The 22,544-nt window shown below is 44.3% G+C and overlaps 1 protein-coding gene and 2 long non-coding RNA genes across 7 annotated transcripts in view; 2 read left to right on the plus strand and 1 right to left on the minus strand.

Annotated features, from left to right (window-relative positions):
- The window catches only part of KCNMB2 (potassium calcium-activated channel subfamily M regulatory beta subunit 2), a 130,647-nt gene extending 109,238 nt beyond the window's left edge, over positions 1–21,409 (minus strand). For all 4 annotated transcript variants that reach the window (XM_084528817.1, XM_084528815.1, XM_084528812.1 and 1 more), the window contains exon 1: positions 21,073–21,409. In XM_084528817.1, the coding sequence (XP_084384943.1) occupies positions 21,073–21,110 (38 nt within the window). In that variant the 5' untranslated portion in view covers positions 21,111–21,409. The remainder of the gene's footprint in view (positions 1–21,072) is intronic.
- LOC311441131 lies at positions 777–21,414 on the plus strand. Its single transcript, XR_014695822.1, has 2 exons — positions 777–878; positions 19,185–21,414. It is a non-coding gene; the product is annotated as an uncharacterized lncRNA (long non-coding RNA).
- Positions 911–2,860, plus strand: LOC311441130. 2 transcript variants are annotated; one of them, XR_014695820.1, is made up of 2 exons: positions 911–1,147; positions 2,498–2,860. It is a non-coding gene; the product is annotated as an uncharacterized lncRNA (long non-coding RNA). The 2 variants fall into 2 exon arrangements; XR_014695821.1 differs by having other exon boundaries at positions 2,501–2,860.
- Positions 21,415–22,544: the final 1,130 nt, after the last annotated feature.

A 22,544-nucleotide genomic window follows, 5' to 3' on the forward strand; every position in this document is an offset into this window, starting at 1 on the left:
ATCTGTATTCGCGTTTGATTTCCTCCCCACCTTTTCCTATTTTCTGTGCAGGTTTTTTAAGCTCACATCTTTGAGCAGCACCTTTTGAAGTCACTGTGACTGTGGGATATAACAATTATTTCATGCATGCTGATTAGTCAAGTGGATTTATGCACAGACTGCTGTAGAGATTGGAAGGGGCGAATCTGGAAATAGCCCCTTGTGGATTTTGGCTGCAGTGACGGGTCAGGATGGGAAGCACTGCTACCGGGTCCTCCTAAGCTTGGTGTCTCCCTACAAACCAGGCAAGCAGAAGGCAGGTCCCAGCCACAACCCCCAAAGCAAGCCCCAGCCCCAGCAAGTTCAGTGTGGTCCTTCAAAGGATACCTGGCATGCACCCAATGTGTGTGCTCACAAAAAGCAATAAATGTCTTTCCCTCAGTAATTAGCTCCTCAAAAAAGTAGTTAATATTTGTATAGCGCTTTGAAGTTGCTAAGTGCTCATTAAGCACACACATTACTTTTGGCATTTTGGGGTCCTTTCAGACTGTGGGGCCGTACACAGTTCTCAGTATTAATGAGTTATGTGACATTGCTTAAAGGAGATGCACTTAGCAGAAAGGATTAGTTGCTCTCTCTCTCTCCACACTGTTTTGACTGGAATTCCAACTGGAATTTGCTGTTTTGGGGGGAAAGGACTATCTAGGTCCACTGTCCCTTAGGGCAGCTGAGAGCCTCTTGTTGGGCTCCTGGTCCAGCTGGAAAGCTTTTCTCCTAACCAGCTAACCAAGTCTGACCCCTTCCAAGCTAACAGGGTCCAGCTGCAAATCCTTCCCCTCACGCAGGTGTAAGACTGGCTGGGTTAAGGGGAAAAGGCAAGCTCTTCTCTTCCAGACCAGGTAAACCACTACATTTCTGTTGTTAGATATAAAGTGATATTTTTGAAAATGAAAGGGTTTTTTTGGAAAGAGTCACTAAGGTTTTAGCAGGGACATTGGTGAAGGTTCTGTCAGTGGTGGGCTGTCACCACCCTCTGTAGGTACCGGCTGTGATATATGGAAAGTGAATGGAAGCAGTGTCTGTGTTGGTGTTGTTTATGTCGTTTTCACAGCCTTACCTAAAGTTCCTGGCTAATTCATTATTCTGAGAGCCTAATGCAAGGCAGCAGGTACTACAGTTCCCCTGCCGAGTCTATTTTCAATATTAATTATCTTGCTGCGCATTAAGTAGTTTTTGTTTTTGCGTTAAAAGGTTTATGAAGATTAGATGATTAAAATGATAAAAAATAATTTTCTCAAGCATAGCCACTCTGCAGCAGCCAACTGCGAAGAGAAAAATGCGTGCGTTTAGTTGGCTTGGAAAGATGGCACCATAACTAAGTTATTACATGGGGGGAAAGGAAAGAGTGGGGAAGGCTGTTTTTATCACAAATGTTGTGGCTGCCCTGCTGGCCACACTCTTGTGCTTGTGGTGATGTGGCTGCTGCTCATTTTCATTTCCAATACAGCAGATTTTTGTCGGAGAAATTAATTTCAATATATGACAACAAGTGACAGGAATGGCTATCACTTGCAAACATACCACATCTGCTGCAAGGCTAAGCTCAGTGTGACAGCAGAGTATATTTTGTCTGCTCTTTGAAGGGGAGGGGATCTGATGAAACCCAGCTTGTGGCAGGGTCTGGTTTCATGGCATTAAGTTGGGATGCGGTGCAAGTGCCTCTCGCAGGGGCAGCTGTTGCTGGAACGTGATCTCATGGCTAAAGGAATCTCTTGTACAAACACGGTTATTATGCTTTGGCTTCCTAGCTGTGAGATGATGAGGAAATCCTGAAGGAGAAGTCACAGCCCTACCTTCTGTGAGACATTATTAGTCTGCTAATGCTGACAGATATCTGGTGTCACGCCGCTGCTCCTTATCCCCAGTGACATCCAGACCCCGCAGAGCTCTCATGGCTTATTACAACATATTGCTAAGCTGCGGGCTGTTTGGCCTCAGCAGGTTTGTTGCTGGGTTTGATTTTTGTCCTGATGGTGAATTCAGAAGCAAGAATCAGTTGGGAAAGGAGATGCCTACCCCTCTCGCTTTGACAGGGCTGCACTTGAAGTGTGATCCAAGTTGCACAGCAGTAGAGGTGGGCGCAGCTATGAGATAGCTACCTGAGCCATGACCTGCAAGGCTGCTGCCCCAAAGGGCCCATGCTGCAGTTTTCTGCCATATACCACAGTCACCTCTGCTGCCTCCGTCACGGCACATGTACGCTGGGTGAGAGAAGGTGGAAATTGATCCAGGGCATTACCAGCAGCACCGTCATCCCCACAGATGGTGCTCCAGACCCTTTCCTGTGGCTTTGGTACAGAGTATGTTTTTCCTTCTTTTCCCCTCATTATAAACATGGGGACTTATAGGCAGCATAAAACAGTTTGCTATAGCAATTTTTTCCTCTGTCAGGTAGAAGAATCAGTACAGTATTTGCTAATGCTAAAGCACTGGGTATTAAAGTCACTGTTCTCATTAGCAGTGATCATCCCCGTTGCGTGTCTGAAGATGAAACCAAAAGAGCAAAAGGTGCCTTGTGAGATACAGAGCTGAGAAGCTGAGGACAAGAACTGTTCTGATTGTTTTGCGTGTTGGATGGATCAGTTTTATACAGTCCTGTGATAGTTTCTGCATTTTGGGACACTTTGCTTCAATGACTATCACTTTTTGTATGAGGTTGTTGTCATTAGTGTTATGAATTGTTATTTGTTGATATCATGAAGTCTTTTCAATGTCTTAGAATTTATTACGAATATTAGAGATGCCAGTGTTTATCCATTTTACACCTTCATTATCTGATCTAACCCAGTCATTGCTCCAAATACATCAAATGGTATTATCACTGCTGTCTCGTTTCATTGTAATTCCCATTTGTTAGTGCTTTATTTCTAAGAAATAATTTATAAGAAAACATGCCTAAGCATAAATATTATGCACCAGTATTAAGTATGTACAAATCTCAGGTATTTGACAGAAAATGTCTGTGACTTGGGGGTGGTACAGTGTCTGGTTTAGGCCAGTGCTGGCAGACTGGGCTGGTGAGAATACTTAATGTGGGAAAGGCCCCTCTGAGAAGCCTAAAATACCTGTAGTGCATATTGCAGCATCCTACACATCCACGGTAAAGGTTCCTGCCAATGCTAAATGTAATCTCTGTCCCCAGAAAATGAGGAGTTTGTCTTATTAACAATGACTGTTATTTGACCTTCTTCCCTAGTTCTCCTAAACTGAACTGGTGTGTTGTGCAAGGCTATGGAGCCAGTTGGAGAGAGTGGAAAGGAAGGAAGAAGGGGCAGGGGGGAAGGAAGGTGCAGCTGTCTCTAAGATGGACATAAACATCACCCTGTGGTGGTGGCAACTGTTTGATTTTTATGTTGAGAAGAATTTTTAAGGATCACCTAAATAGAAAGTAAATCCAGGAGAGGAAAGGGGCCAGGAAGACAGCTGTGATGCATCTGACATGAGGTGACTCTTGAATAAAGAAACAGCCTGTCCATACTGGGTAGAGAAAGCGCACTTGGAGACTAGGACAACTTGTTGAATATCCTATCTGAGAGATAGCACTGAAAAAGCTGACCTGAATCCATTTTTAGCAATGCCTGTACTTACAACTGGAAGTGTTTTCCAGCTACAGAGAGCTTGCGCTCGCCTATGAGCAGGTTTTCCTTTGCTGGACTCTGCAGTGTTGGTTCTCAGCCCCTGATGCTTAGAGGAGGACAGCTTGGCTTGTAGAACAGCCCTTACCCCTGACAGTGTGATGTGGCTCATGGTATGCTGGCCCCAAGTAACACAGAGTTACAGGAGACCTTGCAAGAGCATCTGCTGCAATAAAAACAGACAATTATCTCTGTGTTTTAGGGAAGATTACAATGAGTCTGAGTTAGTAATCCCAAACACAGCACTTCATCCATGTTAAAGTCTGGAAGGGAAAAGCTCCAGTTTCTCAGTTTGCAAGGTGGTATTAATAAATCAACACATACAAAAAATACTAGAAACAGTGTTTTGAAACAAATGACATGATTAAAACATATTTCATCCAACAAATCAATTATCACACCCACTGATATTTGTTAAGATTCAATTCAATGAAAAATAAAATCTGTGCTTCTGCTATAAATTCTGGCTTGATTCCCGTTGATACTAATCCTCGATCTAGCCAAAATTTGCTGAGGCATTGTCTGACACAGAAAACGGCCTCTGAGCTCTAACATAAAACCTAATTACAAGAGGTCTTGTAAAACAGGGCAAGAGATGATGCTCACAGTGCTAAAGACATGCGTGGTACCCACGCTTTTTCCAGCACCAAAATACCAGGTGCCAGAGACACTGCGTTAAATGCAGAACATGCACACAGATGCATGCATATGCCAGTATTGAAAAGCATACACTGCCTTCTCTTCTCTTCACTCAAAACCCAAATGCCTGCAGCAATATCAACAAATACCATAAAAATCAGAAATAATGTTCCAATTCCCAATGCAAGAAAGCTGTGGTGTATGCATGTGCACACAGGGGGAAGTGCATGGATTTGGATGAACAGGTAAGAAGTCAAATTTGATTCCATACAAAATCATCTTTTGAAAACCTGTCTATTCACCAGGACCTGGGCAGTGGCGGCCGCTGGGTGAGTCACTGCAGCAATACCCACCTAGGGACAGCATGATATGGTAGGGGCCTTATATCTCTGCTGGCACTAATACCTCCAGCATCAGGATGGATTACCTAGATACTTTTCCCTGCTTAACACTTGGGAAACTGTACTTTGCTGATAGTTTTGCCCGGAGGCTCTATATCCACTCAAACAGGAAGAGTTTTCTCTGTGAAACCCCAGAGGAATGAAGGTGGCTGCCAAAAGGCAGGTTAACAGCATGTCTCTGAAATAGTTTGGAGGGAAAGTACTGCAAAATGCACTTTTGTGTGGGAACCCATCAAAACTGTAGGTTTACAGCAGTAATGTGCAGGCAATGGGAGCAGTCAGTGGCTGTGCTGAGCAGGTTGCCCCCTGGAAACAAGGGAATGTTTGTCGCTCATTAACGAAGCATCAGATGAGACACAGCTTTGCCAAATGTCTGAGCAAAGTTCCTCATGGAGAGGCAACTAATAGGCTTTCTGGTACATGTTCAAATTTTCCATCACTGGTCAGGGCATGGTGATAAACTGATGGTGTTCATACTATGCTTTTTGATAGCGATCAATGTCTAATTGTATAATTATGCGAAATGTTAATCTGTTAATGCCTGAAGCTTTAAGCCTTGCCTTCAAGAATCGGCCCCCTGTGCATTACTGCTTTCCTTCTCTGACAGACAAATCACCTGTATCTTTGCTCTTGACCTACCAGGGTTAACTCCTATCATGACAATGCCATTAACTCAGTTTAACCTCTTTTCTTTGGAAGCATGAAAAGCTAAGCTACAGCTGTCGCAGACTCAAAACGTGACGCAGACTGCGCCGCTCGGGCTGATTCCCTCTGCTGCAATCCCTGCAGAAAACAGTCGGCTACGGCTGGATACCCTTGCCCTTTGTGTTCGTTTACACAAGGGCGATGGAGATGTTTTAAAAATGCCCTTTCTGGGGATGAGGAGCGCTGTTATTTCCTCCCACAGTGGGGGAAGGCAGTACACCCCCTCCTCGCTGCGCCTGCCCATGGCGGTGGCAGAGCAGCACCTAGAGGCCGTGGTGAGGGGCTCGCAGCTGGGTGCTGCAGGAGGGTGGCAGGAGAAAGGGGGTCCCAGCAAGGGCCTGCAAAACTATGGGGCTTGAGGACAGAGTGCAGTTTTCCCAGTGGCACAAAGGATTTGGGGATGAAGGCAGAGAAAGCCCAAATTTCCCGAGTCTCACAGTCCTGGTCCAGCTCGGTGTGGCCTACCAGGGCTGAGCTGCTTGCCTTCGCCAGGAGGCCAGTGAATGGGGCAGGTCGGCCATTTTGTGGTTAGGTGCTCATCCTCATCCTGCTATCGCAGTACCCACACCCCTCCTGCCCTGCCAGACCCCTTTCCTCATCTGCTTCCCTCCTCGAGCCCCCTCTGTCCTCCCGCCTGCCTCTGCCTCTCTAACCCAAGGCAGCGCCAGGATGGGCAGGGGCAAGTTACTGTGGAAAGAAACAGAACAGTTCTGCCCCATGTGGGAGAGAGACCATGCCGTATCACCAAGTAATCCCTCTCACTGTATGGTAGAGCTTTTTCCAAGTAAAACTTTTTGTGTCTGAAGATCCTGATATAATACAGTTAAATTTTTTTTTTTTTTTTTTGGGGGGGGGGGTGCGGTATGGGGGTATGAATGTCATCTGATTCTGTTTTGGTCAAGAAATCTGCCATCGATGCTGACATTAATAGTCATTAGAAGAAGGCACCCTGTTTGCTGACTGCAGCTCAGCTGGCTGCTTCCAAACACCTTTTCTAGATGTTTTCCCAGTCACTTTTTCCTGAAAGATTAAACAGTTTTTTATGACTGATATTTTCCCCTCATAGAACTACTTTTGTGGTCAAATTAATTCTATCTAACTCTAGCAGTTAGATAAGCTAAGAAACAGATTTGTCCTCTACAGCCTTTTTGCCATTATTATGGCTCTAAACTGGCTTTGGTATTTAAGCATTCACGAGAAAATATGTAAGCTAGAAATAGGTGCATCAATTTAGTATAATGCTATGTATGGAGGCAATACCACTTCCTCCAATTAGTCTTAATTCCCTTATTAATATAGCTGTGAAGGTCAGTCTGCCTTGGAGAGATGCTTGTTTTCACTGAGGCAGGGAAGCTTTGAGCAAAGGGGTGGAAATCAGGAGGACAAGAGGAGATCGGAGGGGAGTCAGGTCAGTCCAACCCTTCAGAAGAGGATGGGGCACATGGCTGAGATTTAAGGATGCAATTACTTTCTGGACAAGGAAAGAGGTGTCAAACATTTAGACAAGGAGATGAGAGGGCTGTATGCAACTAGAGCCATGCTACGTGTCTGCTGGGGAAAAGGAGATGGATAAGAGAATAAGGATGAAACTCAGTCTGTTTATTAGGAAAGATGATGAGTACATGAAGACCTCACCTTGCCTGTGCCTATCACTGCTCAGGCCAACAGTGGGTTCATCCTCTAACCCTGTGGGCTGAGCCGTTCCTGAGTTGCACAGCTCCTGCAGTGGCTGGCAGAGAGGGCTATGGTGAGAGCTGAGCTGATGGCAGGGCTCTGCCTGGGACAGATGGGCAATACATCTGTAGACTGATACAAACTGGAGAAGAGCAACATTTTGTGTGCAATTCTGTTTTTCCAACCCTTCCTATTGATCATATTTTAAGGTAGGCCTGATCCTTGCATAGACAGAACGCTAAGGACAAAAACACCCCTTAAGACAGGGCCTTGGCTCTGTGACATCCTTTTCACCCAGGGTTCTCCCTCTGTGGCTGGTGGCAGGTGTTTCTAGTGCTGTTATACTGGTGTTTAAGCAGTGTACATGTAGCTTATAGTCATGTTGTCTTTGCACAAGATCTTTGATGAACATGTAAATACTTATTAGAAGACAGTCCTGGAATAAAATGGGCAAACAGACAATAGAGACATAACCAGAGAGAAAGAAGAATGGAAATAATTTTCACAAGTGAGACAAGTCCCTCACCACTGCAATGCCAGAGTCACCTTGCTCTTTTCCCATTCCTTACAACCAGGTGCTTTATTTCACCCTTTTTCACTTTCCTTCATTTCCCATTACCTTCAGCTTATGCAAGCTGTGGTTATATTCTATACAAAAGCTTTTACGCAATGCAGGTATTTTCGAAACTTAGTCTTTTCCCGGTACCCTGCCTCCATCAAGCTAGCAAGCTAGTTCATCACTGTTCTCACCGGTCCTAGAGAGCTGAAAGGTAGTGCCTTTAGATGTCGGTGCTTGTAAAGGTGATTGCATTTTCATTTCCAGGTTTGTAATGTGCTGGTCACCACCCCAACTAAGCAGAGAACATTTCTTACTCCTGGGGCCATACTGAATCATCAGCCAATCTCCCTCGGTACTTTTGGCAGCCCCTTGCCATCTTGACAAAGATCTTTTGGCCACAGAGGGCCCTGGGGAAGGCTGAATGCTGCTGGGTCATGCTTGAATGTTTGAGTGTGGTTATTGAAGGAGCGTATCCAAGTCACCTTGCTCTCATGTGATGAGCAGCAACATCATGTAAATCTACAAATTTCTCTTTCTTTAATCAAAGCCTGATACTCCAGCAGGAAGTGGTGTGTGGAGCCAAGCAGGCTGCCACAATTAGCTTTGTAGTTTAAGCACACCAGCAAGCAATTTTATCATTAATACTCATGAATAAGACTCTGTGCAAAGAAAATGTTCTGGAAACAAAAGTAATGTAGAGGCAGACTTGAGACTATTGATTACTCTCCTGCTTGAACAGCACCATCGGGAGCCCTCTGTCTTGCTCCAGAGGGCAGCATAATGCAGGGAAGGGTTTATCTCTGTTCCTAACTTTCAGTGGGATAAACTTGTAGAATGAGGCCTTGATTCCCCCTCCGTGATTAGCTCTTTTCCCACAGGACCCTGAGCTTTGTCACTGGTTGTCCACTTCTGGGAGAATAGACCTAGCTCAAACCACAGTCTTCTTGCCCATCCAGTTCCCCAAAGGCACATTTTGTTGTAACAAAGCTCTCCTTACCACTGCACCTAAAGTACCAGCGTACAGCTCGCATCCTGCTGAGCATCTTTGTTACTGCAGATATTCTTAATCTGTTTAAAAAATTCCCTGTAATATAGATCAAAATCTGTCCTAGATGGAAGAAGATGAGGGTTGAGGGAAGATGTTCTCAGTGGACTAAGTTGTATAATTGGAATAAAAACACGGTCTTGGCAGGTCTAGGCACTGGTCTGCAGAGAGGCCAGATCTTAAAAATGCCAATAAATTGATATGAGTGTGCATGGGATCAAGGCCTGTGAAAATCGATAAGGCCAGCTAGCCAGCTGCTGTGTGTCAGTGTAACTCCACAGAATTCGATTTGCACCAGTTGGTCAGCCACTGACCGTAAGACCAGAAATGTGTGTGTGTTTGTGTGTGTGTGCCACGGGGAAAACCGCTGCAAACCAACGGCCCCACAGAGCTCCACTCACCAGATGCTTCATGGAGACGAGCTGCTTGAGCATTTTCTCAGGAAACACAGAAAAAAGCAAGACACAGCATGTGAAGCAGGATTTCATAGGCACATCAGGGTGGCCACGGAGAGCAGCTGGTGGGCAGGGGGGGCAGTGGGATGGATGCTGCCTGCACACAGCACTTGACGCTAATTGTACTCATTGGACTTCAGTGTGTTCCTACTAAACCTGTGTGGAGATGCTGCTATATCAAGCGTGGCACTGCTTTAATGCTTTGAACTTTGGTAGGGATGCTTGTCTAGAAACTACGCTAACAGAAAAATCCACAAAGCATGTGGTTTGTTTTCCAGACTGTAAGTAATCTTGTTTGATTTTTGTAGTAGCTATTGGGTCTGATGGCGCTCTCCTTATTTGCAGTGAAAGGGGCAAAAGTAATTGCTGTCTCGCTCAATGTTGTGAATAACTATTGAAGTCACTGAAGTCAGCATTGGCTGTGAAAGCTTTTTCCCTTGTTGAATTAATTTTGGTGTGCAAGAATTCATTAAATAACAAGAAAACAGATGTTGATTGAGTATTGCAAAGCTTCTCATAATTGCAGTTATTCCTTCTTGTCCTTTATTTATAAACCGAATCCATACTAGAACTGCACAAGCAGCTATTCATTTAAAAAATGACAGTAACAAGTAGCTTTGCAAACACAAATAAGAATTTCCCAAAAGGGAAAAGTTCTATTTCCTATACTAGAGGGGGAGGCTTGAAGCCCAGACCTTGGCTAGGGTCTCTCCTGTTACCTGTGTACGAGCCAGGAACTGAGGTTGGATCTCCCATACTCCGTTCCACCCCATACCTATAAGGCTGTCCTCTACTCTCTTACTTCTGCAAGCCATTACACTATAAACATGATAATTAGGCTGGTAGCAATGTTTAGCATTGAGTGTTTCTAGAGTATACTCATTCCAGCCTCCCTTGGGAGTAGAAACATTGTTCTTATGTCAAAGATAGAGAAACTGGGACACAACACTTTGTCCAAACTTGTGTGACCATTAGGATCAGAGTCCTTCAGCTCCAGAGCGTGGCCTAGATCAGTCCTATGAACTGTGTTTGTTGCCTGTCAGTGCCAGCTACTGCCAGTGAATTAAATAATAGCTTGGCGGAAGAGGAAAATTAAGCAGTACTGACAAGGGAGACAAGGTATGCTTTTCAATGAGACCTGAAAATTGAGACAGAGTTGATTAGGCTCATATCACTGTGATCTAGAGATGCTAAACAACCTGCTCCCTGCAGCTACAACAGTGGGAATATCGACCAGATGGAACTGCTCCCCCTGAAATGTAATAACGCATTAGGGAAACCTACACAGCGTGGTACCTAAATGCTTTTTGAGTTTATTTGCAAAGAAGGTAGTGTCAGAGAAGCACATTGATGCACTGGAAGAATGATGGCTGTAGGGGCAGCAGCTGCCCTGTACCCACACATACCTGCCTGCCAGGGCTGCCTGACTTAGCAAGGGTCCTGGAATCCAGGAGGATCGTGTCCTGGTGAATCCCCTGCAGTGCACGTTAGGAAGCATCTGAAGCTCTGCTCCCCTCCAGAGACTGTGCTCTCACTCAGCGATGGACTTGTGGCAATGAGAGAGCAGAGCTGTATCGCTACCAGAGGTCTGCCTGCTCCTTTTATACTGAAAAGCCACAGTTTGTTGGAATGGGAGAGACTGGGGACTGTTCACAAGCTTCCCAGCTTCCAAGGTTTTGGAAAACCTTTCGACAAGTTCCTTTGGTTGCACCCAGCCTTTCTGGTGGCCTGCTTTGCCGTTAGTGCTCTTGTAATCCTATTTGCCCCATGACGAACCTGCAGGGAGCAGAAGGGCTCTCCAGTCTGCCTGCCTGCTGCCAGAGGTGCTCCTGCTGACCAAGGGAGCAGTTTGTGCTCCGGGAGTCCTGGCTGTGGCTCCAATTAGGGACCTTGGGTGGCGAAGGGGTCATAGCATGTACAGTTGGAGGCAGAGAGGGTACAGAAGGCTTTCTGGAAAATAAGTGGTATTTCTGACTGACTGGGTGCCGTGGTGATTTTACAGGGCTCTTCTGCCTCAAAGAGGAGCAGTGGAGAAGTGGAGGTGAGGGGGGATGGCTCAGCATTGATTAAGCTGCCAGTTCTGCTAATGTCACTGTGGACACAGCCACTTTCCTGTTCTTTGCCAGCAGCAACTTAAATAATAAGATGCAGAGGGAGAAGGAGGGAGTGTCAGAGCTGAGCTACTCACAGTGCTGCTGGCAGTATTTAGATGAGAACTGGTGGTGTGATGGATGGCAGCGATGCAAAGATACATGGTGAGCAGCGCTCTGGAAACACAGGCAGATTAAGTAGGACTGTGCTTGACTAGTCTGAAGGTGACTCTACCAAGAGCCAGTTGCTAGATGCTAATCACTTTCTGTCCTCAGCAAATAGTAGTTGTACTGAACTCAGCTGTGGGTACAGTTCATGCAAATATGTTGGCAGGTGTGCTTCCACGTGTTGGCTTGGACCTGCACGCAGTGCTGCTTGCTGCTGGCCAGGCTCTGCAGTTCGCGGGCAGGGAAGAGTTTTGTTTGGCCCTGGGCAGAGTGTGACGAGCAGAGCTGCACTCCAAGCCCTGGCGGAGCTGTGCATGGTGCAGCTGTCCTGCAGTCCTGTCTCCATGCCCTGGTCCTGCTCCCTGTGCCCCCGCCAATTAGCTGTCTTACTGGCTCAGTGGGTGGCACTCTTATCATACCATGGTTTGAAGAGATTTTTTTCCATGTTTTACCTTCCTTCTGGCAGGCAGGGATTACCTACACAGCTCTAAGCACTCCTAACTTCATGAGCAAGTACCCGGACAGGCAGCAGTGTTGCAGGCATTGACATGAACAAGTGGGCTTTGAAGGGTCTGGACGCTGAGGGTGCCTAAGTGGTAGTGTAGTTATGGGAAGTGTCACCAAATCTTGTGCTTCACACACTGGCTTTTTACGTTACATGGCCGGACTTGAACTTAGGCCCCACGATACATCGATATCCCACAATCAGAGTGAATGAAAAAGTTTTCTATTATTATAACTTTTAAATTTTATCTATTTTTTTATAAGCTTGATGTGTGCTGTATACAGCTCTGAGAAGAATCGGCTGTACAGCCAGTTGTGCTGGGTCCACGTCTCCCTGGTCATTACAAAGACGTGATCTTTTGACATCTTTCAAAACAGTGCGTCAAGCTATTTCCAAGGAGGTTTCTGCTTAGAAATGAGTATAGTGCTTTAGTTCTAATTCTGTAGGAGTTAAATTGAATGTTAATAACATCTCCAGCACTGGGCTTCCCATATAGAACATTATGGATATCTATCTAGTGGTTCCAATTAACCAGGGGCACCGTCTTTGCTGTCGGTTTCATCCAAGGACAAAAGTAATTCGTTAGGATAGCAAATTGCCTTCTACTGCTGCAAATTAGCATTAGACTGTCACTGCAAAAATAATCCATACTCTCTGGATTATGGCAGTGAAATTGCTATAAGTGAAAGCTGTTTTCTGAACTAATATTTAGAGAAGATGAGAGAAAGAGAGACATGAGGACATTATTAAATAGACTTCAGTTTTATTTTATTTTATTTTTTTTGAAAGAGGTTGGCTTTCTCCTGAAGGGGTAATGTACATCTATCTTGCAGGGAGTTTCCTTAGAGGGTTTAAATGGAGAGTGAAGCTTTAAGAGCGAAGTGAAAATGGAGGAAGAAATATACTGCCATGGGAAGCTCAGAAATGAGACATTGGGGGTTTCAGAGAGTGTTCATAAATCCTCTCCTGCCCAGAGGGCATTCCTGTGTGACCATCAAAATGACACACATGCAGCTGTCTGGTGGTTTGCTGCATCTCTAGGCTTGATGGACTTTGCTCTGGGGATGGGTAAACCTCCAGCTGCTCAGAATGGCAGTTTGTTTCCCTTAACAAACATGCTCAAATGTTTACTTGAACTGTTCAAGTCCACAAAATTAGATTATAAATTGTTTCAAATGGTTTTTCAACACATTTTCCTGGCTAGGGCCTGGAAATATGAGAGGCCGTCGACATCTGAAAACCTGCCCTGCCCGAGCACTGCTTCACCGTTACATGAGGAGCTGGATCAGTGCTTGTGCCTGGGGCCTCCTAAGATCCCTGTCACACCTTTGACTTAACAAAGCGCACAACAAGGTACACCTCACTAACACAACGGGGAAGAAACCAGGCACTTCCCTAACTGGCTTGGCGATAGGACTGCAAAGCTCCTGTACGCAGCGAGAGCAGCAAAAAGCAGTCCCTAGCTGGTTCCCTGGGGCAGTACAGCTCGCGCAGTTACATGAAAGCATCCACTTTGGGTAAAAGGAGGCAAAAGGCGAGTCGGACATGTGCTGCAGGCAGCAAAGAGAACTCTTCAAAGTGGGCAGAGCTGAGGGCAGGGTGGGGGCACGGTGGCAGCCGGGGGCTAGGGCAGGCATGCCAGGACCCGGGAAGGCAGCGTGCTTCTGAGCCAGCAGCGCTGGGAACGGTTTGGCTCTGATCACCTCATCAGCTCAGGCATTCTGGAGATTTAGAGCATTGAAAAACAGTTTAATAATAACTGACAAGATATTAGCATTGATTTTTAACATGCTGCATGGGTATAATAAAGGAGTAGGTATATGATGGATGACAACTGTGCAAACCGCTTGTTTGGCTTTGTTCAGCTGGTGTTGACTGAAAAAGATGAAAGAGAAAAAAGGATCTTCTCGTACTGCCATGAATCTTAACGATGTAAGGCTCAGGCCACCAAGGGTATAACAAATATCTAAGCCTCCCTTAACATCTCATGGAATAACACTGATACAGAGATTGTCTTTAGGCATCAGATATTGTCTCTGTAGCAAAGCTTTTATTTGCTTTTATTTAAAAAAAAAAAAAAAAAAAGAGTTGGAAGTATGGCTCATGAGTGCAGACTGGGAAGGAGAACAGCTATTTCCAAAGCTATTGCCAATCCCCTTACATGGACATGCTTTGCCTATCACTCTCCAGTACGAGTACTCGAGAGGGACTTGTGAGTCAACACGTGAATCTGAACAGAATTGCATTCATCGGTTTCAATTTATTACAATGCCTATGGTACAAAAATAGGAGCCTTTCAAGAAATGTATTTTAAAAAGAGACCAGAAAGTGATTAGAAAAGGGAAAAAAAAAAGCCAACAGCAACAACAAACCTCTGAAATAATGGAAGCAGTTGTACATATTTCCTAGCAGTGAAAGAATTAAAATCCAGGCATTTTATGACTTGGATAAATCTTAAGTTTCCCTGTGTGTACATTTGTGATTACAAATTTGGAGAAAGACTTCTGCAGGAAGATGAAAGCCCTCCTGGTATGTGAGGACTTGGCTCTCCTTGCTCAAATACAGGCATGTTTTCCAGATTATTTGCTTTGTGATAGACAGACAGCTCTAAACCCAGGTCTTTCAGTCTCTTAGCAAAACTCTTGAAAGTATTGAATGCATGTGTAATACACGGGATTCGGGGAAACTGAAACCAGTTGTATATCTGCTAAAGAGAATAGAAAATCTGCGAAAAGGAGTATGAAATTGGGATGTTTAAGAGGACAGGAACAAGGTAATTTCAGAGCACCTGGAGCAGATGCAGCACAACCTGTATTTGCAGGACCAGATCTGTGGCAAATCTGACCCCAAAAAAGTTTGGGTATTCAGTTAATGCACTGGAAAATATTAAACTTTTTGGATATTTAAGTGTTTAGTTGACGAACATATGTGGGTTTGAGGCTGACTATGGCAGCTGCATGAAGCTCAGTCTGGTAAAATGGGTAGAAACCCAAGCTGTGCTATGATGGGAAGACGTAGATGCATTCCTGAGCTACCCAGTTCAAAGCTGGTGCCTCTCAGAACCGACAGCGGCAGGCAGGCGTTCCCTTTGGAAGAGCGGTTTGCGAGGCTGGACAGATCATATTTAAGTGTTTGCAAGTATTGCAATTCCCGTCCCAATCCTGCAGACTCGATGCTGTTACCTCTCCAGCACAGCAAGGCCCTGCCTTCTCCCAGTTCTCCCAGTAACACACAGCCAAGTGCTGCATCGTTTCCGAATGGCCCACGTACCTGAAACTGGTAACCCAAGTAGATGAAAAACGGGCAGGGCCAGGATACTGTCAGACATTCAGGATTAATTTAATTAATCTGGCTTATATTTTATTATGCCAATACTGGCCTTTCATAAGACATCAAGGTTTTGGGGGCTCAATCTGGCGAGTAAGGTCCACAACTGCTAAAGTTTGTTCTGTTTTTCAGAACTTCTGCCTCCTACCATCCAGATGCAGTCTGTTCACACACTTAGAAGGTAAAAGGTAGAATAAGAGTATCTATACAGTGGAGGAATACATGTTTCTGAGATGGTATCGCAGGCTGTTGTGCACAACTGTGTGTCTTCCAACAAGCTGTAAAATGGCTAGTGTTTGCATGCACAACCTTTCTTTTGCTGGGAAGGATTTCAGCTTTTCAGATGTCTGAAAACACAAAGAGCAGCTGTGCGTGTAGCCTGTTAGCTCCCCTCCAGAGCAGGATGACTGCTCATAAAGCAAAAGCAAACACTCCAAACTGGCTTCATCTAAACCACCCTGCATCGCTGCTGTTACTTGTCTACTAATGGAGGGCCAGCTGTCTGGTCAGTGAAACAGAAGCATCAAATTACAGAAATCACAGAAAATGGAGCCTGGGAGCCCCTTAAAGTCACCTGGTCCATCTGTTGCCCTAGGGTGCAGCCAGCTTACCTACGCTAATCAACAATCATCAGTAAGGGGAGGTTCCGGAGTTACCCATAAACACATAATGGGTTCTCTCTGTGAGGTTGATCTGATGTAGAAAACATCCACTGCTGAAATATCTGTGTGGTTTGCTAATGCTCCAAGGAAACACGCTGATCCTGTGGAGACACGCGGATCTTAGCACTGGAAAATGGGAAACACGTGCTAGTTTCTGCCTGTGGGATTGTTGGTAGTAATCTGCATGGGTAAATTTTTGGCAAGATGGGATTTTTTTGGACTAACGTACTTATGTGGTTGCCTTTAATTGTAACAAACATGATTAGCCCACAGTTCTCCAAGAGGGGCTGTACTGTGAAGGGGATGGGAAGGTTTGCTTCCAGCCTCCACAGGCAGCACTCATGGCTGCTTCCTTTAATTAACACACCGAGGCCGTTTGGGCTGTACAGTGATGAAGCACATCCTGCGTTTGGTGTGTCGTCCTCTTCTGTCCCTTCTCCAGACCTGGTGGGTCAGGAACTGTGACAACAGGGGAGTCTGCAAGCTGCAGGGCCTTGGAGAGACCTCCCTGTGCTCTGGCTGCCTGCTGTGCCACTGCCCCTTACCAGCGTTGGTGCCAGGCTGTAGCTGGGAAAAGCCGTGTCGCTGCACTGGAAAATGACCCTGGAAAATGAGACAATTCAGAACTAATCCCAGGCTCTGCTGCATGGCAGCACCTCTGAATGCCTTATCAGCTAGAGATGAAGAGTAAGCGACTCTTGGACATTACCACCTATGCAGTTTCTGAATTGTACTAGCCATAAAATCTTTTAAGCCTTTTTTCCAAATCCACATAATTCACAGAAAGATGGGGAACAAACCAGTAATGGAAAAGAGCAAGTGTAAGCTAGTTAATAGGCCATACTGCCATTTACACTCAGGCTGAATGTAAAAAGCTTTTTCAAAGCAGTTTCAAGGAAAATGAGAATCAACCCTTTTGAACCTGTGCTGTTCTACACAGTCTGAGGAACTCGCACAAAATGGGTATTCCCTTTTTCAGTTTATGGAACATAAACCATAGAATATTATTATTTTTTTAAATAATAACCATTCTGGATCTGCTGTGCTTAATATTGTGAAATTCTGTAATTCCAGGGATACAGAGTAACTTTCTAAAACCTGCTTCCCCATACCAGGTACTGCAGGTTTTGTCATCAATTCCTGACGTACCAGCAGCTCTCTGCAACACCTTGGCTTTTTGTGGCCTCATATTCCAGTACTTTCCTATCCTGAAGCTTCCTAATTTACAAGGTATAGTCAGATCCCCTCAGCCTAGGTTTCTTCAGTGAGTGAATAAAGCTGCTGGAACTTATCCCAGAACAAATCAGATGCTGGTTGTTCTCTGTTTCCCTCCAACCTGTTACACCCTGTATGCTCTGCTTTCCTACCTGCACACATTAAGGTCTCAGCAACCAAGCAAGAAGTCTCTCTTCACTCTTGCATATCAAGCAAAGCAGTCTTAGGTCAACATACAAAAAACCTCTTCTCTTGCTAATTAAAATTCCCTGTGCCCAGTAGTGTGTGTGTGTATAAATAAATAAATAAATATAAAAATAACAAATATATATATTACTTGTTTCCTAACCCAGGATTCCTAGAATTTGTCTTAGTTTCACTTTCCGGCCTGGCTTAGGAAGCATTGTACTTAAAGAAGGATGCTAGTCAAGATCGGAGGGTCTGAGGGGTTGCATTTTCTTTTTCTCCATATGACTTTTGCTCTTTTTTTGTGTAGATTTGGTTGAGTAGAGCTTTTGCTTGGGTATTTTAAACCCATTTTAGAACGAGGCCCCAGAAAAAGAATCAGAAAGATGAAAGTATGAGCAGAAATTCTTGGGCACAGAAAACTTGAGCTAAAACTCTAAGACCCCAAACTTTCAGATACTTTTTAATGTCTGCACATGCATCAAGAACAAAATATCTATTGGAAGATAAATGTTGCCAGTAGTTCTCAACAAATCACCAGAAGTTTTGGATATGCAATAAATTGGACATTTTTTCCACTTCTTTAAACACCACAGTATAATCAGAAATAAATAGATAACTGCTGGTTTCAGCACAGCTTCATACCATCCAGGAAATAAAGTGTCAGACACATCTTTTATGTAAAAGCAGAAATTTCATTAAGAAACAACAACTGAAACACTTTCTTTGTTAAGCATAATTTGCAGTTCAAAGACACTTGCCTTTCAAAATCTCTGCTTTGATTCCTGTCAGATGCAGAGGCAGTGATATATGACATGACATACATCAGTTAGCTCTCAGCATAAAAAGATGTGATGATTTTTCTTTAATTGAGGGGATGGGAAAGCAACTTTTTTTTTAATGAGCTTGAGAAATGATTTTAAATGGCTGTCAAATATTTGGCATCGATTAGTAGATAATTCAACTGAATAGAAGATATTCAAATTCTGTTTTTGCCCAATCCCAATGCTTTGCTTTTGAAAGTATTTTACTTTCTAACATTTCAGGCATTTATAGAATAGTTTTTTGTTTGTTTGTTTGTTTTTTATAATATATATATATCCTATGTTCAAATTTGCCTGCTGACTTCAGTATGCCATTCTGATGATTTCTGGGGAGACCGGTCACCTCTTCTCTAATGGTGTATTCCAATTTACATGTTTCAAAGTAGTTCTATTTTATTTTTAATTTCCCTGTGTTATGCGTTTTTTTTTGTTGTTTGTTTGTTTTTCTTCTAGTTGGCTGCACTAGTACTCCTTTTTCTTTATTCCCCACTGACTCTCAGCATATTTTTATATAACAGGTTGTTATTGTTTTGTGTACTTTGTGTATTATTTTTCTTAAACTTTGGATTCTACAATTAGCAAGATCCTGCCTTTCTCTTTTAGAAATCCAGCTAGAATAAAATGTGAGGAGCAGAGGAACTTGTAACTGTGAACTGCTCACAGCAGAAAGCCAAGGTCTGTGCTCCAGCTGAGAGCTCAGAAGAGAGTGGGTGGCTGGTCCTGCCTCACCCTCAGTACCTCACGTTGCCTTGCTGACCGCATGCATAACCAGCAGGTTATTTCTAGGAGGTCAGAATCTGCTCCTTCAGATTCTACACAGGCTGGAAGCGGTGCTTCAAGTTGTGTAAAAAAGAAAAACTGGAAAGGCAGTGGAAATAATCCCTCATGTAAGTGAGTTTAAAATCAGGCTATGAAAATAACTGTATAGGTTAGTAATGATTGTACATCCCTGTTTCTGTCTGCATCAGTGGTTCAAGATTATAAATATAACTCAGCTGTCTTCCTTCTGTGTTTGCTCCTCACACTGTGCTTTCTCTCTCTTCCCTGGATACCAGGCTTGTAGCTGGGGAGTGTGACTGACTCTGTCTCTGTCTCAGTGCACTGTAAAAAAGCAAACATCTGTAGCAAGAAGCATACTGGAGGCCTTGGTGGAGGAGGAAGGTTGTATTCTGAAAAATCAAATGTTCAAAGGAGCCATAGCTGCTGCTTCGGGCAGAGTGACTCAGCCCTCCGGGCATGGGTTTGCCAACATAAATGCAGTTTAACTCAGCGTTTCCATGAAACCGATGAACTGACTGTCATAACTTGAGGTCTGCTACTGCCGTGTAAAAACTTCCACCTGCTTGAGTGAACTTTTTGCTGTGGAAAAGGGAAGAATAAAGCCAGCACTTTTGATTTATCGTCCGTGCAATGCTGCTATCTAACTAACAGCAAGACCCAGAAGCACTGTATGAACACCCAGTAAGGCAAAGTTCCTGCCTTAAGGACTTTTGGGTCTACATGGAAGAGGAGATCGGGCAGGAAGTGAACAAGAACAGCCAGAGGTGGTATGACTGACCCAAAGATGATTCAGATGTCCCAGTTCCAGGCTGCTCCTTGTCCTAAGACCTTTGCAGAACTAAAGCCCTCTCATAAGTTACACATCCTTCACTCAACAAAATGCAGTTCTGCTTTCTTGTACATCACAACATGGAGGAGTGTTGTGTCTGGTCTATATGAAGAGAATAAACTAATCTAGGAAGTGTGTAGATGCTACAAAATATTTTGGGAACTCTTTCACACATGAACTACCTTTGTGCACATCTGAGAGCACAGTAAATAACATTGATTTCTTTTTTCGGCAGCTGAGTCTGGAAACCTACCTCTAAAAATCATGATAATGCAGTCGGAGACCAAAAATACACTGTAAGTGTGCATGCAGAACTAATGTGACTCGGGGTTTGACTTTGGAAGCGGTCTGCAGATAAGGAATGATTTTTCAGAAGTATTTGTTGAACAGTGTGGAAACCCCCTACATCTCAGTAAGTTTCAAGATACTTGAAAGATAATGTAGAAAACAGAAAGAAGGGTATCAATATTTATTTTTTAATGCCTGATCTTGACACACATGAGTAGTCTTGCTTGGACGCAAACCCCTTTCTCCTGGTAAACCTTCGCCACATTTGTACAACACAATAACCCAGACTATTTTCATCCACCCAGCTGCCCGGTATGGCACCCTCTGGGTGAAAGATCTGCATGTCATCAAATCCTGTACTGAATGGTTTTCCTTAAAGACACCATTTTCAATTTATCTCAAAGTCCAGCTTAGCTCTAAGTATCTCTTTTATGCTGGTACCACCAAACTGTATCAACATTATAGGATTATGAAGTGGGATCACTTACCCTGTCAGCTCTCTGCTAGCATTATGGCTTCACATTGATATTTCCAGCAGAGCAAATGCTATATTTTATTAGTTACAGAGATTCATTGTGCATCCAGAAACTGCCCTCTGCACCCTGCTTTCATAATAGGATTCAGTACAGCTGAGCAAATACAACTTCTGTAATATATATGAAATACAAGAAGATAATAGGAGCAGGATAAACTCTCTGATTAGCTATAGTGTGCACTGTGAATCAGAAATACAGAGATGCTTTGCAAGATGGGGAAGAAAGGAAGAGGGAAAATGTACTTAAGGTCTGCCGTGAAGGCCTAGTAAACCCTGCTTAAAGGATTTCTATCCTAACCAACTCTCCGTAATCCATACAAAGGCCCGAATGAGATCACTACTTCAGTATATTTTCAAGCCAGACTTTACATTCTTCACATTGCAGTCAAATTGCAGGGGAAAAAGAAACAAAACAAACCCAGTCCAATGCACCAGTCGTTAGCAACCTCCAAAAAACGAGCTGACAGCAACCCCCCAACCCAAACAGACTGAGCTGCTCGTTCCTACTTACCTCCATTTGTCTCTTGGATATTTCAAGCAAAGGCTCATTTTGTCCTGCAGATTCGGTGCCGCTGCTCAGTATTATCTTGCCTGATCATAAAAAGGCTCCTGACCAAAAGGAAGAGGAAAGCAATACGTAAAACAAACACAGAAGCCCAAGAGGAAAGCTACACCCAAAAGACCAGCACTAATAGCAACTGAGAGACAGGGAAGGAGGGAACACTCCCCGTTACTAACTTTTTCCATTGATACATCAGCTACAAAACAATTTTTGCTGCAAACTTCTCTTCGTTCTTGCAAGCAAAGCTTTGCTGTTTTTGTAGACCTCAGATAAACTGCATGATGAACGTGGGGTTGGTGTGCTTGTGGTTTTGTGTGTTTGCTTTTTTTTTGTTATTATTATTATTATTGTTTTCCTTTTTTGGACCAAGAAAGCAAATTAGTGAAATATGAACTAGAAACTCAGCTGACCACTTTAAAAGCACAGTGCTGGGCAGCAGTTGTCACAAGGTGCGTTTGTCCATGCTTCATTTTTGTGTTTTTAATTCAGAAATCCTCCGCAGGAGAAGAGAGATATTTGAAACAGCTGCCTATGGGACTTTTTGGCCAGAGAGCCTTCGTGCCGCAGAGGTGAATGTTTAGATGATTAATAACTTAATTTTTTAAGAGCTTGATGGGCAGGCAGGGAAAATATGCCACCCTGTCCTTGCCTCAGAGGTATTTTTAGTGCCAAAAAAGAACTTTTATTGAGAAGGAGAGCTGATGATTTCACCTCTAAAGACTTCAGGACCAGAGGGACTTGCAGGGGGCAGAGCAGGACTTGCTGCAGCAGCAGGAGCCGCTGGGCCCCGCGGTACCCTCACACCGTGCCCGGAGGATTTCAGGCTCCCCAGGGCTGCCCCTCGGTGTAGGTCACTGAGTAGCGATGTGTGTGAGTGCCCACAACGGCTGCGTGGAAACTTTTCCCACTGACATTTAAGACGTGGCTCGGAACAACCAGCAAACAATTGGGTCTGAATTAAAAAAGTTTTGACAGCTCCATTTTGCCGAGCATTAGTCAGAAAGGAAAGCTGATGGATGTGTCATGTTTGAAAATTCCCAGGGTGCAGGAAACTCATTTGGTTTTGAAAAGTTAGGATCAGATCCTCCCCTTGTTTCAGATCAAGTCTGGACCTACTTCGGGGAGGCTGGCGGAGCTGCTCTGACAGAAATTAAGGTCGTGCCATTTACCAGGGTAAATGAAAGCTGCCTGGAGCCCAGGCAGAAAGTGCTGCGTACAGCAGCAGAGCTGGGAAGGAGCAGCTGCAGCCAGTCGGGCTGACACCGCTCCCAGTAAAGGTAATTTTAATGTGCACACACACACACGCACACCTTTAACCCTCTTGGCGACACCTTGCTGTTGCAGGCCATGTATAAAGCTGCCAAGTTGGCTCCTGGGGAAGAGAATGTCTTCTAGCCCCTGCCCGGGACATTCAGAGGCCT

This window comes from Aythya ferina (genome assembly GCF_964211825.1).
Source record: "Aythya ferina genome assembly, chromosome: 9".
Lineage (NCBI taxonomy): Eukaryota > Metazoa > Chordata > Aves > Anseriformes > Anatidae > Aythya > Aythya ferina.